We start from the raw sequence: 19362 nt of genomic DNA, 5'->3' as shown, positions 1-19362 counted from the left end.
ATTCAGAGGTCTCATGGGGTGCACCAAAGGAGCCGATGAAAGTACCAAGAAGGATAATTGGAGTTCAGGGTCAAGGTTTCAGTTGTCATATGTGATGGCAAAGGGGCGAGAGATAGAATGTCAAAGGAAGTGATGATCAGGCGTAGGTGATGGGAGAATGTTCATGGATTACAGAGAAATGGTGAAAGGTTATGTTTGTTGGGTCAAGGATGACGGGGACAAGCATAATCATAAGAGTAGGAGGGTAGAAGATACAAGGACAGGTTGGAACTCCACTGGCACCATATTACGAGCTTGAGAAAATGGATATTTGTATGCAAGATATGTTGATTGGAATGGGAGAAAGACCATCTTGGAGTTAGTCATAGAGCATTACAGCCTAAAAAGAGGACATTCAGCCTATCGTATCTACACTGCTCATCAAGCACCTAACTACTCTAGTTTCATTTCTAGCACTTGGCATGTAGCCTTGTAGCCTATGGCTTTTCAAGTGTTCACCTGAATACATCTTAAATATTCTGATGATTCCCACCTTTTCTACACTTTCATGCAGTAAGTTCCAGATACCCACCATCCTCTGGGTGAAAAAAACTCTGCTCTAAACCTACTGCGCTGACCTTAAATCTATAATCCATAATTATTGATCCTTCCACGAAGGGAAAAGTTCCTTCCTATCTACCTTACCTCTGTCTCTCATAACTTTGTACACCTCAGGCTGCCACCTCGGCCTTTTCTGCTCCAAGGAAAACAACCACAGCCCATCCAATCTCTCATACAAGTCCAGCCCAGACCTACTGCGCTGACCTTAAATCTATAATCCATAATTATTGATCCTTCCACGAAGGGAAAAGTTCCTTCCTATCTACCTTACCTCTGTCTCTCATAACTTTGTACACCTCAGGCTACCACCTTGGCCTTTTCTGCTCCAAGGAAAACAACCACAGCCCATCTAATCTCTCATACAAGTCCAGCCCAGACAACATCCTGGTGAACCAAACAAAAACTGAAATTGCTTGAGAAATTCAGCAGGTTTGGCAGCATCTGTGGAGAGACAAACAGAGTTAATGTTTTGAATCCAATGATCCTTCTTCAGAACTGAAGAAATACTTCCAGGGCTGAGGAAGTTCTGTTCTGTGGATAGATTGTAGAAGCTGCGACTGTTTACTTTGAAGAGAAGATTGAGAGGAGATTTGATAAAAGTTTTCAAGATCATGAGCTGTCTGGACAGAGTAGATTGGGAACACCTGTGGTAGGGTAACCCTATATTTAAGCCATTGGTGAAAGAATCAAAAATGAGAAAGCACATAAGTAAGATAATTGGTGGAAGTAGTGATGGTGACTTGAATAAAAGCTTTTCAAATAGCAAGTGGTCAAAATCTGGAATGTGCTGCCTCAGAGTTTGATGGAGGCAGATTCAATTGAGACTTTCAAGCAGAAATTAGATGACTTACAGTGTGGAAACAGGCCCTTCGGCCCAACAAGTCCACACCCACCCTCCAAAGAGCAACCCACCCAGACCCATTCCCCTACACCTAACACTAGGGGCAATTTAGCATGGCCAATTCACCTGAACTGCACATTTTTGGACTGTGGGAAGAAACCAGAGCACCTGGAGGAAACCCACACAGACACAGGGAGAATGTGCAAATTCCACACAGACAGTTAACTGAGGTGGGATTTGAACCCAGGTCTCTGGTACTGTGAGGCAGCAATGCTAACCACTGTGCCAACCACTGTGCCACCGTGCAATAGATTATCTTAAAAGGGAACTGTGCAGGGCTATAGGGAGATAATGGGAGAATGGTATTGGGTGAATTGCTCCTTTTTACCCATAAATCAATTTCAATTGGATCAAGAACTAAGTTACTATTAATCATTCCAAGGAAAATATAAATCATGGTGTTGAAGGAAAATTTTGATCTATTGACATTAGATATTAATTTAAGGATCAAATTTTGCTTAATAGCATTTGGTGTTGCACTAATGAGTGAAAGTAACTGAATTTTAAGTTAAAACTCGCAACAGTGTGATTTACTGTTAAAAAAGTCCTGATTTTTGGATTGAAAATAATTGTGATGCTAACTATACCATGACCATGAAAATCAAGAAATTGTGGTCAGAGTTATTTTATTCCTGGATCATGCCATAACAATATATCAAAAATAGACTTTGACATTGCAATCAATGTGAAATTAAAAATTTATCCACCAGATACCCATTAAATGCCCCAGTAACTATTACAGCCAGTTCATTCATGTATAAGTGAATTTTTAATGACATGATCATTCATCATTACTGCCAAAATACTTGAAAGTTTTGAAAGTTTAAATTTATAAGTGTGTAGTCACATTCTTTTGCAATTTGCGGCTGACTACACAAACAGTTATTTATTAATTCTGCCTAATATTTTTCTTACTCTCTCTTAACTGCATCATTCCAAATCAGATTTTGATTTCAATCCATGATTTGAATTTAATTAAAAATCCAAATCTTTCAGTCTCCAGATTGTCAGACAGCAGACAAACAACTGAAAATTCATATCAGGACACCACACAATTTTCAACCTGCTACCCTGTGAATATGACCCATCCAGTTTAAAGTTCTGATAGGCAATTCCCCCGTTCCTTGGACAGCCATGTCAGTCTCTCCAATTCCAAGTTGGAGACTTTGGACAGTGTCACATTAGTGTCCCCAGCATAAAATGTTTGACAAAAAAAACGATGCTTCTAACTTCTGGCTAGTGACGTAACTGGTCATACCTTTCCCCCCCTCCCCCCCCTCCCCCAGTCATTAGGTCTAAGTCCCTGACTCCCCCTCAACTCCTTGAGAAACCCCTATAAACTTTCTGGGCTCCCAACTACTACGCAACAACTCTCTGACAGTACAACTACTGCCTGACCTCACCCTGGTTACTTCCAACTTCCTACACCATACCAATTATTGACCTGACTACTGACTACTCTCTATGGGATCCAACAATGTTCTAATATCCAACTATTCCCTTCAGCTCCCTATCATGCCCCTGATCAGATCTGAATAGCCCATTACCAAATATATTCCCTAATGCACTCCATCCTACCCACTTCCTCCATCCAGCCCACCCATTTACCACACGCACACCTGCCCTTCCTCCCTCAGATCCCCCCAGCACCCTATACATTCATTCACACATCCATCCATTCACTACTATTCAGAGTGGATAGACAACACTGCAGTCAATTTTGCAAAAAGGGGCCATGATCCCGTCTCCCCACCATCTGAACTCCTGTCCGCTCCCACCAGGTCTCCAAGTGGACACAATCCTTCGCATTTCTGGCTCGGAAGAAGGGAACGTTCGAAAGGTGCGGCAATCCGACCATGGGGCTACAAGAAACACAGAGAATGCTGGAGAAACTCGACAGACATGGCTGCTGAAGAAAGTTCTGAAGACCGCACTCGAAATGTTACTTTGTTTCTCTCTCCACAAATGCAGTCAAACCTGTTGAGATTCTCCAGCATTATCCCATTTTTGTTTCCTATCTCCAGCATCCACATTATTGACTTTCAATTTACTGCAACTGCTCGGGAGATCCCAGCCTGGATAAATCCTGGGTTATTCTTCCTGATTTTAACTGTGATTGCAATAAGAGTAACAGCATGGTCGTCTGCCGAGCTTCCGGGTTGCTTTCCCTACTTCGAGCCGCCACACATGCTCGGTCGGTTGCAAAGTGGGGGAGGGAGGAAGAGGGACGGGGATTGGTGACGCTGATTCTGGATTAGTGGTGCTGGAAGAGCACAGCAGTTCAGGCAGCATCCAAGGAGCAGCGAAATCGACATTTCGGGCAAAAGCCCTCTTTTATTCCTGATGAAGGGCTTTTGCCCGAAACGTCGATTTCGCTGCTCCTTGGATGCTGCCTGAACTGCTGTGCTCTTCCAGCACCACTAATCCAGAATCTGGTTTCCAGCATCTGCAGTCATTGTTTTTACCCCATTGGTGATGCTGATGCTGACTTATTTGGAGAGCAGCAAGTTCATAATTAAGAGCATCTGTCGAGTTGTTCCCCAACACAGTGAGATACAAACAGAATTCCTTTTGCTGCTGTTCTGTTACAAAAATTGCGAACATATCACAGATGGTCTTTCTCTCCACATTTCTAGGAACTTCTATTACATAACAATGCTAAGAGACCCCGTATCCCGCTTTTTAAGCGAATGGAGGCATGTCCAGAGAGGAGCTACCTGGAGGGCTTCATTACACATGTGTGATGGCCGGACCCCGACACCGGATGAGCTTCCGACCTGCTACGTAGGGGATGACTGGTCAGGCTGCAGTTTGCAGGAGTTTATGGATTGCCCTTACAACCTGGCCAACAATCGCCAGGTCCGCATGCTGGCTGACCTGAGCCTGGTGGGTTGTTACAACGTCTCAACCATGGGAGCCAGCAGGCGCAATGAAATACTCTTGCACAGCGCCAAGACTAACCTGAAGGACATGGCCTTCTTCGGACTGACCGAGTTCCAGAGGAAGACCCAATGTCTGTTTGAAAGAACCTTTCAGCTGAAGTTCATTTCGCCGTTCACACAACTCAACAGCACCCGGGCGGCCAGTGTGACGCTGGACCGGCAAACCCGGCGGCACATAGAGCAGCTGAACTTCCTGGATGTGCAGCTCTACGACTACGCGAAGGATCTCTTTCTGCAGCGTTTCCAGTACATGAGGCAGAAGGAGCGCCAGGAAGAGAAAAGGAAGCGTCAGGAGCAACGCAGAGCACATCGCCAGAAACAGGGAACACACAGGTCCCCAAAAATTCACACGGAGAGCGTGATGACAGATGACTATGTGAGTCTGGTGGAAAGGTGGTGACTGGTTCTCATCCGCTCCCTTCATTCATTCATCCTAGGTAATTAATATTGTGACCACAAGTGTGAGAGGACAGTATTTCACATGAAATGTGCAATACCATCATCCTGTGCGACCACAGTAAACCTGTTGAGCTATCTTTGTCTTTAACTCCAGTGTAACCTTCACCTCTACATCCCACCCAATTCCCAGCCCCATCTCACTCGTGCATTCTTGCTGTTTACCCTCGGTTCAGTTTTTGTTATGGGAGATTTAGAGTCAAAATTGCTCTCAAGGTTACGAAGAGATTGTAAAGATTTCATTCAGTTGTCCAAGGTACTCTGTCAGAAAGCAGGCAAATCAGGTCTAAAGATAATATATGTAACAATAGATATGTGACAATATACCCAGGCATCAGATCAAATTCACACCAAAATAGTTTTGTCTGTTACTGCTATATTAACAAGATCAAATAAAAAAGTCTTTTGAAGTTAGTACAATATTGTGACTTTTTTAATGCTCGTGTTATTAAACTACAATTTGCATCAATAAAGCACACGTGATTTAACTACTAGCCTGACTGATTACCTTTCTGAATGTTCCAGCAAAATATTTATGTCAGATTTAATTGAATTCATTGTTCTTCCTTCAGTTAACTTAAGGTTCAGTTGTTTCTTCTGCATCCACTAAGGTTTGCTAAATGGGCAAATGAATACTGTACAGAAATCTTTATGAATTAGGTTGAGTCATACAAATGTGACAACATAGAATGAATCCGTTTAACCCATAAGGGCCTGTGCTTACTCTCCATAGAGTAATACAGGCAGTGTCATACCACATTCCATTCCCAAGCCCCTGTGACTTCATGTACCTCAAGTGTCTGACCAATTTCCTTTTATAATCATTGTCTCTAATTCCACTCTCCTTATAAGCAATGAATTGTTAGGTATTCCTGCTCGCTTTTAAAATAAACAGGTTTTTTTCCTGTCCTCCTGCATCCATATCTTTTATTCAAAACCTAAAATCTGTGTCTTCAAGTCTTGTGCCATCATTTAATGGGAATAGGGTTCATTTGCTCGCTGAAATAAAATATCATTTAACCGATTTTTCAAATCAACCTTTTCAGAAATATTATTGCACACCACTCGAGCAGGTGGGAATGGAACCCAGGCTTTTCTGGTCCGGGACAGGGACACTACCTCCGATAATCTTGTACATCTTGATGAAAATCTCTCAAATTCCTTTTCTCCTCGGTGAACAAGCCTGTATCTCTAATCTAACCTTGAAACTAAAATCCTTCATTCCTGGAACCATTTTAGTAAGGTCCTCTCCGGACTCTCAGGAACCATAACATGGGGTGGCATGCTAGCTCAGTGCTGAGACACAGCACCAGGGACCTGGGCTCAATTCCAGCCTTGGGCAACTGTCAGTGTGAAGTTTGCACATTCTCTATGCGTATGCATGAGTTTTCTCTGGGTGCTCTGATTTCTTCCTACAGTCCAAAGATATGCAGGTTAGGTGGATTGGCCATGCTAAATTGTCCATAGTGTGCAGGGATGCCTAAGTGAGGTAGATTAGCTATGACACAAGGATTACAGGGGTAGGGGAGCGAGTCTGCCTGGGATGCTTTTTAAAGAGTCGATGTGGACTTGGTGGGCCAACTGGTCTGTTTCCGCTCAGTCGGGATTCGATGAACTTTTATCCTTCCTGACTGTGATGACCAGAGCTTGGCATAATACTCTGGTTTGAGCCTAACAAGAACTTTATGAAGATTATAAATCACTTGCTTGCTTTTGTCCTCAAGATCTTTATGAAGCCAATATCCCATTTGGTTTACAAATTAAACAATCAGAATATCCTTCTGCCTTCAAAGTCGATGCACAGGAACCCTCCCAGACCCCTCTGTTTGTGCACATCCTTTACAACTGTGATTAAGACAGCACTACTGTATGTCACTTTATTCTGTTTCAAATGCATCATCTCAGTCTTCTCTGTATGAACCATTCTTGACTAAAGAAGCTCCTTCTGAATTCCTTACTAGACTTCCTCGTGGCAACTCTTACAGTGATGTCTTTCTGTTATGTTTTTCCTGACAGAGAGAAAGCATTGGCCCAGATATTCTGACGAGTAGAATCATAGTTGAATTATTTCTCTGCTCCTATTTTTTGCCCTGAGGATACAGCTCTGCATTTCCAGCTGGAAATTTCAAACCTGACTCCATCAGAAAGGTAGAGTGTATCTGAAACCAAGCAGTTTCCCTGTAGCCCAAGATAGTCAGGGGAAGTTAAACCACACACCCTTCTGCAGCAGCCAGTACACCACATTCTGGGAGTTATTTGTCCAGAAGCATACCTGGTTAACTTAACAGCTCCTGTATGGATGTATGTAAGGTGTGTACATAAAGTAAGTGGGGAGTTAGCATGGAAGTTTGTTAAGGGATTATGGTGCCAAACTGGGTAGGCTCAGAGACATAGGGCACCAGAGAAATGTGGGTAAGCTGCCGAGGTGCCAAGTAAGTGATAGAGTGCTTAGGGCAGGTTGGTGTTGGGGCAGGTTGGTAGATGGGTGAGAGAGATCTTTGGGTTTGGTGTTCGGAAGAGGGGATAAGGTCTGACAGTAGTGGTGGGATAGTGGAAAGTTATCAAGAGGAATTGTCATCTGGGATGGTGTCAAGCAGGGTGTGGTATATTGTGTCTAATAGAGACACGTGATATCTTAAGGTTTGGTGAGGACAGGGTGGTTTCAGTTCTGGCAATGGTAGGTGTGTTGGTTCCTCAAATGTCAGGTCTGAGGGGTTGTAGTGGGTGATGATGTTAGTGCGATTGAGTTCTGTTGGATTGGGGAGAGGGGATTTGGTCACAGGATGATAATTTTAATGGGTCCATAGGGTATGAGGAGCTGGGAAGTTGCAGGCATGAGTATGCACTTGGAGGGTCAGCTCAATAGTTAACTCAGGAGTAAGACTAGGTTTTCAATCCTCTAATTTTTCCAGGGTAACTATTGGCTTCAATTGGGTGAAACCCTCTAAATTCACTGACTTTAATATATTCTTTTCCATTTTGGAGGATTCTAGTTGTAGATAATTATGCTCCTCACTTTCATCTTCATGGATAATTTCGAACTGTCCCTGGAATTACAGAATTACCACGCTATTCTCTCTGGCCACTCTATAAAAACCTTCAGAATTTTAAAGATCTCAATTTGGCCACTCATTTGCATTTTCTTTCCAAGAGAACCAAGATCCAGGGAAACCCACATTGCTGTTAGGAAGGGAGTCTAGGATTTTGACCCAATAAACTGAAAGAATGGCAATACATTTTCAAGTCTGGATGCTAAGTGGCTTGGAGGGGAACTTTCAGGTGGTGGTAGTGTTCCTGTGTATCTGTTGCCTTTGACCATCTAGATGGCCATAGTCATAGGTTAGGAAGGTGTTGTTTAAGGAGCCTTAGAGATTTTTTGCATTGTATCTTGTAGGTGGTACACACTGCTGCTACTGAGTGTCTGTGATGGAGGGAGGAAATGTTTGGAAATGTGCTATCAGTCAAGCAGGCTGCTTTGTCCTGGATACTGTCAAGCTCCTTGATTGTTATTGGAACTACACCCATCCAGATAAGTGGGGAGCATTCAATCACACTCCAGACTTGTGCTGTCTAGATGGTGGACAGGCTTTGGGGAGTCAGGAGGTGAGTTACTCACTGCAGTATTCCTAGCCGCTGAGCTGTTCTTGTCGCCACATTATTTGTATAACTAATCTAGATCAGTTTCTTGTGAATTGTAACTGGTAGACTTAGGTCTTTGCTTGCTGAAATTCGTAATTGTAACCTCTCTTGGATTTTCAGTCTTTTACTCACACCAGTAGAAAGTGGGAGAGAAAGACATTTGCAAGTTGCAGTTGTCCCTGGCTGTCCTGCAAATTTTTAACAATCTGCAGCTCAAACAATTCCAGGACTGCCAACAAGTAGTGTTTCCTTAACTCAAACTTTCTGTCTCAAAGTGTCCACTTTGAAAAGTAACATTGTCCTGTGCAGCTAACAATATATTTTAGCTTTATAACAGTCTGACTTCCATTCTAGTTTATAGTCAAACAGAAAAAAACATGTAGTCCCTTCCTGTAAATGTTACAAATAATAATTGCAAGCATGAGAACTAGATGGTTCAGGTACTCTCTGGGCCTGGATTGCAAATTTGTAAATTCTAAAATAATTATAGATAGAAGTCCTTCTCGTGGCCAAAGTTTGTCCAGCGACAAGGATCAGACTCTCAGAATTGACAGCTGTTATGATTCCATCTGGTGTTAATACCAGACAAGTCAGATCACACTTCAGAACCTGGCTTGATTGATCATATCTTGATTTGTTTTGGTTTTAAATGACAAAATAAATGAAGAAAAAAGATATAATCTAAATTATGTACTTATAACAGCAGATCCCACTTCAGAACCTGGCTTGATTGATCATATCTTGATTTGTTTTGGTTTTAAATGACAAAATAAATGAAGAAAAAAGATATAATCTAAATTATGTACTTATAACAGAATTTCAAACACTTTAAAACACACAGTAAAGCTGTAGTCTCATTAATAGCAAACACTTATTTTTAAATGGAAAATAAAACAGCTTTTGGGCGTACCCCAAATCACAACTGGTACATTAGCCCAAACATGCAATATTAACATCAGCATGCCTGTATCTAATATTTAAATAGGTTTTAAGTCACTGGTGACTATCAATATGCTGGAGGATAATATTGACCTGAAACTGAACTGCATTAGGCACATAAAACCTTTGGCTATGAGAGCAGGTTGGGGCTAGGAATACTGTAATAAGTAACTCAACTCGTGACTCCCTAAAGGCTGTCCACTAGTCAAGAGTGGGATGGAAAGCTCCTCACCTGCCTAAATGAGTGCAGCTCTGACAACATTCAAGAAACCTGCACCATCCAGGACAAAGCAGCACAGTTGACTGAACCACACCAACAAAATTTCACTGCCTCCTCCACCAATGCTCAGTTGCAGCAGTGTGTACCATCTACAAGGTGGATTGCAGACGTTCTCAGCCTGAAATCTCTTTAGTTTAAAAATGAGGTGAAGTCCATTTAAAACAGGGATGAGGAAACATTTTTTTTGCTCAGAGAGTTTTAGAAGTCTTTGGAAATCCCTGCCTCAAAAGGCAGTGTTTGCAGAATCTTTAAATATTTTTAAGACGAATAGCTAGATAGAATCTCGATTAACAAGTGGATGAAAAAAGATAATGGATATGCAGGGATGTAGAATTGAGGTTAAATTTAGGTTAGCTGTAAGATTTTATTGAGTGGTGTAGTAGGCTCGAAGGGCTGAGTGGCCCATTCTTATTCTTTGATCGTATGTTTGCATGTAAAAGACGTATCCTGAATCCTGAGACCATAATCCCTTGTTTTAGTGAACCTTCCTTCAAAACTGGTTAGGGGAAACATCATTCCTGCGTCCACTTTATCCAACTCTGTAAGAATGTTCCATGTTTCAATGAGATCCCTTCTTAACTGTCTAAACTCCGGTATATACAGTTCCAATCAACCGAATATCTCCTCATTTGTAAAACCTGCCATGCCAGATGAATCTTCATTGCACTCCCTCTGTATAGAGATGTCTCTTTTCGTAGGTAAGGAGACCAAAACTGTATACAATGCTCCAGGTGATATCTGACTAAGACCCTGAATAATCCAACAAGACTTCCTTCCTCCTGTACTCAAATTTTCCTTCAATGAATATTGAAACACTATTTGCTTTCCTTACTGTTTGATCTGTGTACAATGACACCCAGTATCAGTATATCAGTATCACCATTTAATAATGTTTTGCCATTCTGTTTCGCTGCTGACTTTCACACTTATCTAAATTATATTGTATCTGCCATGCATTTGCACACTCATTCAGCCTGTCCAAATCATCTTAAAGTCTCTTTACTTCCTCTTCACAACTTACAGTCAACTTAGTTTTGTGTTATCAACAAGAGTGGAAATATTACATTGACTCACTGCATGCCCAAGGTAGCTTGCCCCTGTTTTTACAATTTCATTCTTGACAAGGTTTACCACTATATTAAATAACAGTTACCTTCCAAAAAGTGCTTCCAGCAATTCCAAGTGATGGTTAGGAACAATGGTTGCTCCTTTGTTCATTAGCCTCTGGAAAATGGTTGAAGCACTTCTTAGTCCAGGGAAATTCTTGGAATTGAAAAAGACAGTCCAGGATGACAAACCCCTGTATTTCAGTAACCAGGGTGTTAAGGGAATCAGCCAGTATTCTCTTGGCATATCCAATGGGTTATGAATGTTTTACTTACAACCCCATGAATACAATCCTTCATGTGAGGAATTAGGTAATATCTGCTCTGGTAACCACATTAACCTTTCTGTACTCTATGCAGAACCTGGTTGAACAATCAAGCTGGAAATCAGCATAAATTGGAACTCCACTTGCCATAAATGGGTTCATCTAGGGGATTTCCCACGGTCTTTTTGCTTGTATCTGAAACTATTCTCAGGACCTAGGCATTAAGAATGTGCTTTTGGGAAGGGATTCTCTCCCCTATCCACGTCGTACATATCTACGGTTGTTACACCCCAAACTGTACTTATAAACACATTTAAATTTAGTGAGCAGCCTTGTCAAGTCTAGCAGTATAGCATCTTATCTTCCTAATGATTTGTTGTTCATTAACTGGGCAGTAGGGAAAGCAATTTTGGAATTTTCAGACCTTGCTATGCATCATCATAACTATCTCTTTAATCCTCCACTGTTCTTACTACCTGACAGATTTGTGCTTGGTCATTCCCTCCCCCCGATTATGGTACTATTTCAATATGTTGATGTTTGCTTGTGTATCTGTGGTAGCTGTAAGTTTTAAGATGCTCCAAGGTGATTGTGTTCAATTCTGATCGCCACATTGCAGTTAGGATGTGGAGGTTTTGGAGAGGGTGCAGAAGACATTTACCAGGATGCTGCCTGGATTAGTGGGTATGAGCTGTAAGAAGAGAGTATAAGCTATAAGGAGAGGCTAGAAAAAGCATGGTTTGTTGTCTCTGGAATGGCAGAAACTCAGGGAAGACTTGATAGAAGTCTACAAAAATTATGAGATGCATAGATAGAGTTAACGGGCAGAATCTTTTTCTCAGAGTTGAAATACTTAAGACTAGGGGTATGCATTTAGGGTGAAAGGGTGAAAGTTCAAAGGAGATGTAAAGGGTAAGTTTTTTATGCAGAGAATGGTAGGAGTCTGGAACATGCTGCCAGAGGTGATGGTGGAGGCAGATACGATAGGGTCGTATTAGGGACTTCTGGATAAGCACATGAAATGCAAGAAATGAAGGGATATGGCCAAACACAGGCAGAAGGGATTAGTTTAATTTGGTGCCATTTTCAGCATAACATCATGCTGAAGGGTCCATTCCTGTACTGTACAGTTCTACATTCTATGTTCTATGATATTACAGCACAATGTGACTATTCCGAGAACATTTTTACATAATCAAACAGAGAAGATTCGTCTGTTTTCTCCAAGAACTTCCCCTTGAACATTGCTTAGTTCCCAGAAACCTCTGGTCTCGTGTCCATAAACTAATTGAGAGATATTAAACTTGGTGGGCCTATTGGCTAATCCAGCTAGGAAAACAAGATAAATCCCTGTCCTTTGTTCCAGTGTAAGGGGTATTCATGGCAGCTTTTCCTGATCATCAGCTTGAGAATCTGATGATTCTATTTGAAAGATGCTTGTGACTGTGGGTGATAACTGAGAGCTTTAGGTGGGTTATATCCAGACTACTCAATATTCTGAAATGTTTATATATAAAATCGACATCTTGATTCAACTGGATCTCAGCTAGTAATCCATGTGGGTGAAGAACTGGGTTATCATGCTGCCATTACCTTGACAGAAGTGCTTCTCAGGGGAATGGCCTCTGGGACCTAGGTAGCCACATAGATATTATAGTGAGGATATACTGACTACCAACAATCTGACAAATAGTTCCACAAAGTCTGGTATGGGAACAGGGATGCTGGCATTATTGCTAGTTGCTTCTTTTCCAGAACTTAGTAATGTGACACATTTTACAGAACTGCATCACTTCTTTGTGGATAAACAGCCAGTAAATATGGCAGATATTTGAGTTTGGGTCTTCCAGATAGCCACCTGCCAGCCATAGACATTTTATAGGCTAACCTCAATATCACTAATCCATACCTGGGTAGCACCACTGACAGGTGGACCATTGTCCTCTCTTTATCCTTGGATCTGTGAGAGCATTTTCACTTACTCATTCACAGTCCATTTTTAAATAGTTGCAATTCCCTCTGCTTCAGCTAGCACTGGGCAGTTTCTGTAAAGAGAGAAAAACACACCGCTGCCCGCTACCGGTAAGTAATTTTAAAACAAACTGTCTTACCTTAGCTGCTGCTCGCACTCAAAGTGTGTGAGAGCATTTTCACTTACTCATTCACAATCCATTTTTAAATAGTTACAATTCCCTCTGCTTCAGCTAGCACTGGGCAGTTTTTATCAGTTTGTTGAACTCCCAGTCAGCTTGCTGAGCCTCACCAAGGATGACCTATTTTGAGTCAACTATTGATAAAGGCTCCAGCCAGCCAAACAGCATGTCATCATTCTCAGTGTTAATTTAATCTGTGTTGTGTGTTAATTACCACAAGCTTCCTTTAATTCAGCTGTAGCAACCAAAATAAGATCTCTCAAGTAAGCAAGTTAAGCCTTAGAACTCAACTTAGCTATTACCCAATTAATGGTTGAATTTAACTGCAATTCCAATCAACAGCAGCTGTCTGTGAATGTCCAGGATTCTTGTGCACTGTTACTCTTCAAAGTTCTGCAACTGAAGAATCCTGAAGTTGAATTCTTAAAGGATTTTCTGTCTTGTGAAGTTTCTAATGTGACATTATTGATGATCTTTTAGATCTGTTCATCCACAATATTGATTACACTACTGGAGTCATCAATTCTGTAGTTTGCCTTCCTATCAAAAGTAGCTTCTCTATTCCTTGTTACATTTGACATTAACTGTCTGTTCAAAACATAATTTTTCTGCAACTAACCTCTTTATACACTGATCCAAGATGCAGCGGCATAGGACGCTCTGCCCATTCTTCTTCCTCTTTTCTTCTTTTTCTTCTCATTTCTTCCTCTTCATGCTTCCTTTTCTCTTCTTCTCTCACAGCCTCTGACGACTCCCATCCTCTGGCGATGATTCCCAGCCTCCAGAGGTGACCTCCAGTCATCGACAATTCCCACCCTCTGGTGAGTGATGATTCCTGGCCCTCTGGTGATGATTAACATCCACTGGCAACGAATCCCGTCCTTCAGCAATGATTCGTCTCCTCCATTGATGACTCCCGGCCTAGTGCAGTGGCCTCCCAGCCTGGCATAGTGGCCTCCTGCAGCGGCTTCTCGGCAAGCTGTGGTGATCCTGGCCTGGTGCTACAGCCTGCTCCTGTAGCGGCCTCCCAGCATGACATGGTAACCTCCTAACCTCCCACAGCAGCCTCCCAACATGCCAATCTCCCAGTCTCCTGCAACCTCCCCCCCTCCCACCCCACCCTCCCAACCCCCACCCCACCCAGTGTGGCATTGGAATCTCCCAACCTACTGCAGCAGCCCTTCTAGTGTGACAAGATGACCTCCCGGCATCCCGCAGCAGGCCCCCCTGGCATGGTATGGCATCTTTCTGGCCTCCTGCAGTGGCCTCCCAGCATGGTATAGCAATCTATCGGCCTGGCGCAGCTACCTCCCCACCTTGTAGCGGCTTTCAGATGTGTCATCCTCGGCCCAGCATGGCAATCTGAAGCAATGTCCCAGTCACTTGATCCTCAAGGTGAAGCTGGCATGGTCTCATGCCAGGGCCCAGTGCAGACTGGAAGGTAGTTGCCAGCATGGTCTGTTGTTCTGAACTTTTATCTATGCAATGCTGGACATTTTCTTTCTCTGTAGTCTAAGATTTTGTAACTAAAGAAGCTGTGCCTAGGTACTGCTGTGCCTAAGTCAGCACTGAGTGGCGAAGTATAAACTTTTCACTATACTCATTGAGTATATGTGACAATAAAGGCTAATTCTAATTTTAACCTCAGGACTTTCCTTCTGCAGGCAATCTTATTTGCTCATTTGTCATGAGGCAGTGGGTTATCAAGCAGTGTTACCAGGCAAAAGTGGGGACTGCAGATGCTGGAGATTAGAGTCAAGAGTATGGTGCCTTCATTGAGCATCAAAAAAGTTTAAAAAGGATCCTCCTCCTCTCACCTTTTATTTCATCCAGATGTTCCCTTAGGGTAATTGAACCTCATATTTTTGCCAAAAGACATAAGCATTTCAATAGCTGAGTCTGTCACATCAAGAATCACAGATTGTCTTTTCCTGATGTTAACCAACTCCATTGGTCCTATATGCGTGGGTATTTGATGGTAAATGCAAAATGTTGAATCAGTGATGTGGCAAGCCAAGTTACGATAATGTTTTTTTTAGCGATATTGTGATACGGTGTTCTTCTTTGCCTACCCTACATAACTAACTCTTATATTTTCCAAGTAATGCTTGAAATTTCAAGAGTGCAGTAACCGTTTCATTATCGATGGAATAAAAACTGCATGTGGCAGTTGTGTAGATGGGAGAGAGCCAAACAAGAGTATCATCAGTCTGTTGGCATTACTTAAGTGCTGTCCCTACAAGTTTCCCCACCTTTTCTACCGCATAAGATAAGTGTTTTGGATCACTCCAATATTTTGCAGCGTTGTAATATTTAATGGTTTTTCATTAATTGCCTTAACTCACAAATAGAAATTTTACTTTAAAGTCCCTGTCCTATCAGCTAAAAACCTCATTTTAGTACAGTTAATCTATCTTGGAACTTCTCCCTTCTTCATTTGATTTATATTTTCTCTTTACTGATCTAATGTTCTATTGGCACATGGTCTACACAAAGTTACATTTATCTGATGTTAGCCACTCTTTTCTGCTTCTTTATTAACTTGTTAATCATTACTGCATGTGATTCTAAGACTTAAACAGTACCTTTAGTGGTGTCCCATGCTTGACTACCAAGTTTAATTTCATCATTCATTGCACCTAATATACCTTTAACTTAACTTTATACTTTTAACTTTTATTACAATTTGACAGTGAATTTTGAAAACTTCCTGGCTTACTATCTCAGCTCCCTTCTAGCGCGCTGTTCAGTTGGCCATTGTTGTTTTAAGGTTCTAAAAGAGCTGTTATTTATTTATAAGTGACATTCCTCTCCCTGCACTAGGTCATGATGTGGAGGTACCAGTGTTGGACTAGGATGGATGGAGTCAGGAGTCACACGACACCAGGTTACAGTCCAACAGGTTTATTTAAAATCACAAGCCTTTGGAGCACTGCTCCTTCTTCAAGCTGCTACATCTGATAAAGGAGTAGCGGCTCCAAACATTTGTGATTTCAAATAAACCTGTTCATCTATAACCCAGTGTCGTGTGACTTGACTTTTTTACAATATGTCATTAAGTGTACAAACATGTAAAATGTAAATGCTTGCAGCGTCTCCTAAATAAAGTTCTTCATTTCCTTTTTTCCTTGCAATTTTGTAACCCTCCTGAATAAACAATTTTCGATAAATCTGCTAGTCTGTGGGGAACAGTCAGAAGGAAGGACAGCAGCAGCACAGAGTGAGTACAAAACTCGCTGAGCTCAGGGATTGCTGTGGGGTTAAAAATCACACAACACCAGGTTATAGTCCAACAAGTTTAATTGGAAGCACACTAGCTTTCGGAGCGTCGCTCCTTCATCAGGTGATAGTGGAGGGCCCAATCCTAACACAGAATTTATAGCAAAAATTTACAGTGTGATGTAACTGAAATTATACATTGCAAAATTGTCTGTTAAGTTGTTCATCTGTTTGAATATCATGATAGTTTCACTTCTTTCATGTGTAAATCACAAAACCTTTTTTAAAAAGTTGCATTCTCAGGTTGGCTGTTAACAACGGTTATAGCTAGACAATATGTTGAAGGTGGGAGAAAGTGAGGACTGCAGATGCTGGAAATCAGAGCTGAAAAATGTGTTGCTGGAAAAGCGCAGCAGGTCAGGCAGCATCCAAGGAGCAGGAGAATCGACGCTTCGGGCATAAGCCCTTCTTCAGGAATGCCCAAAACGGTTTTCAGCTCAATATGTTGAAGGTGTTGGCCCCCTGTGTTCTCTGTCTATGCCATGATGTTTAGATTGATTTTTATCTAAAAAGTGAGATAACGGAGTTTTACATGAATTCATGCAGTTGTTAAGCTCAGAGTCCTACATGAATGCATGCAGTTTTTGAGCAAAGTACAATGTAACCCTGCAAGTACAAATGTGTGTGTGTGTGTGTCTGGGTTGGGGGTCGTGAGTGTTAGAAAGTGTATGTGTGTGTGCAGTGAGTGTAGAGTGTCTTAAGTCTGTGAGGGGGTGCATGTGTGAGTGTGGGAGTGTGTGTGTGTCTGTAAGGGTGTGTGTGGATTCCTGGTTGAGGCCCTCCCTATGGGTACCGAACTTAGCTATCAGCCTCTGCTCGGCCACGTTTCACTGTTGCCTGTCCCGAAGTCCGCCTTGGAGGATGATCACCCAAAGGTCTGAGGTCGAATGTCCTGGACCATTGAAGTATTCCCCAACTGGGAGGGAACACTCCTGTCTGTTGATTGTTGTGCGGTGCCCATTCATCCGTTGTCGTAGCCTTTGCTCGGTTTCCCCAATGTACCATTCCTCAGGGCAACCTTGCCTGCAATGTATAAGATAGACAACATTGGCTGAGTCACATGAGTACCTGCCATGTGTGTTAGGATTGAGCCCTCCACTATCACCTGATAGCGGGAGTTATCTGTTTTGTAACAGTTGGAATTCTGGGATGAGCTGAGGTCCCAGATAGCAGAATCGTCTAGCAGCCTCCTGCTAATGAGGTAAATTTGCAGCATCATTTTTCATGCTGTCAATGAGTATGTGGCCTTGATGATATATTGTTTCGACCCCAATAGCTTTTAACTAATTCGAATGGTACCATTCTGTTTCACTAGTGGCAAATAAAATTTTGCCTACCAATTGGCTTGCTTTGTCAATTATCAAATAGAGTCTAGAAACTGCACACAGTCACCAGAAGCCAGAATTGAACCGAGGTCTCTGCTACTGTGAGGCAGTAGTGCTAACCACTAAGCCACCCTCTGTCTAGAAGTTTCTTACGGGTTTCTTCAATCATCTATGGAGAGGGAGTCATCTGTATCCCAAAATATAGCTATCTAGTGATTGCAGCCTGCAGAACATACCTGTTGGTTGGTAATGCTTCAGAATGTGGGCATCATGGGAGGTGTCAGGACATTGGGCTCACAGCTGGATGATGGGCTGTCTGTGGTTGCAGGCTAACGACACATTAAGGGAGTGATTTCCCTTCCTGTTTTGGAGTGTGATTGGCTCTCCAGATAATTCTCTAATTACCAAGCACCAAGACACGTTGATCAGGAGGCAGACCCCTCAGTCCTTTGCTTTGCCTGAGGACACCGTGTGTTGGATTGAGAAGCCCTCATGTTGTTAGCACAGTCAGGTGAAGAAAGAGTAAGCCATATCTCTTTAAAGTAGAGTAGTCAGTCATTTTCTTTGGTAGGTGATGCTAGCTTTAAGTTCATTCAGCTTGTTTTACAATAGCTTGGATATTTTCCAGGACTTTGCTGGGGAGGGGGATCTTGAAATCACGTTGTTTCAGTCTTCACTGTGGCCAGCGCATCTCCCACATTTCCTGAGTAATTAGTTGCTTCTAGTTGGGCTCAGGAGTTGGAGTGGATGGTCTGATGTTGTGGAAGGTAAGTGGATACGTCCAGTGGGGGTCCTGAGCTCTGGTTGCAGTCTTGGGCACATCAGAGGGTGTTGTTTTAGGCCCTTCATGTACAGGACTCTATGAGGTTTTGTAGCGCATAGGGTCCACTCCACAGAGTCAGGTCGCCGACTGATGTCTGGCTCGGGCCTTCAAAAAGCCAGTAAATGGCTGGTCGGTTTGTGTCATAGTCACGGTTCCAGTGCCAGCAGTCAGGCCCCAACAATTCCAGCGCCAGCAGTCAAGGGCTCCAGAAGGTCCTGCTCTCTGTTTGGTCAGATCCAGTCATGCCATAGGTTGTTTCTGGAGATTGAAAGATCGTCAGACCTGTAAATAGATTTAAGGAAACATTGTTAGTAATTCTGACAGACTTACAATTAAGATTTAAAAGAGTAGAATGATTATAAAAGATGTGAGAGTGATGATCTACTTAGGAAAGCTTGCAAAGAGTTGCCACAATCTCATAACATCTTGTGTCTGTGCCAAAGAAGTTAACCTGAGTGTTTCCCAACCAGAAGCCATGGATGAATTGAAACATCTACTCACTATGGAAGTCCAGGTCTGAGGCATTCAGTCAGATGACCCTAACCTGGACAGGAAATCTAAGTACAATCTTTGCAAAGCCACCAGGGATGCCAAGAGACAATACCAGACTAAACTGTAGTCCCAGACTACCCACATTAACATACATCAACTTT

At 42.3% G+C, this 19362-nt stretch overlaps 1 protein-coding gene across 1 annotated transcript in view; it reads left to right on the top strand.

Moving 5' to 3' along the window:
* Positions 1-5412, top strand: part of hs6st3b (heparan sulfate 6-O-sulfotransferase 3b) — a 64801-nt gene extending 59389 nt beyond the window's left edge. Inside the window, exon 2 of the mRNA XM_043691461.1 lies at positions 4138-5412. Within this exon, the coding sequence (XP_043547396.1) occupies positions 4138-4843 (706 nt within the window). The 3' untranslated portion in view covers positions 4844-5412. The remainder of the gene's footprint in view (positions 1-4137) is intronic.
* The last annotated feature ends 13950 nt before the right edge of the window (positions 5413-19362 follow it).

Source organism: Chiloscyllium plagiosum, chromosome 6, assembly GCF_004010195.1.
Source record: "Chiloscyllium plagiosum isolate BGI_BamShark_2017 chromosome 6, ASM401019v2, whole genome shotgun sequence".
Classification (NCBI taxonomy): domain Eukaryota; kingdom Metazoa; phylum Chordata; class Chondrichthyes; order Orectolobiformes; family Hemiscylliidae; genus Chiloscyllium; species Chiloscyllium plagiosum.
The sequence above is the reverse complement of the archived record's forward strand: the minus strand, read 5'-3'. Positions and strand labels throughout refer to the sequence as shown.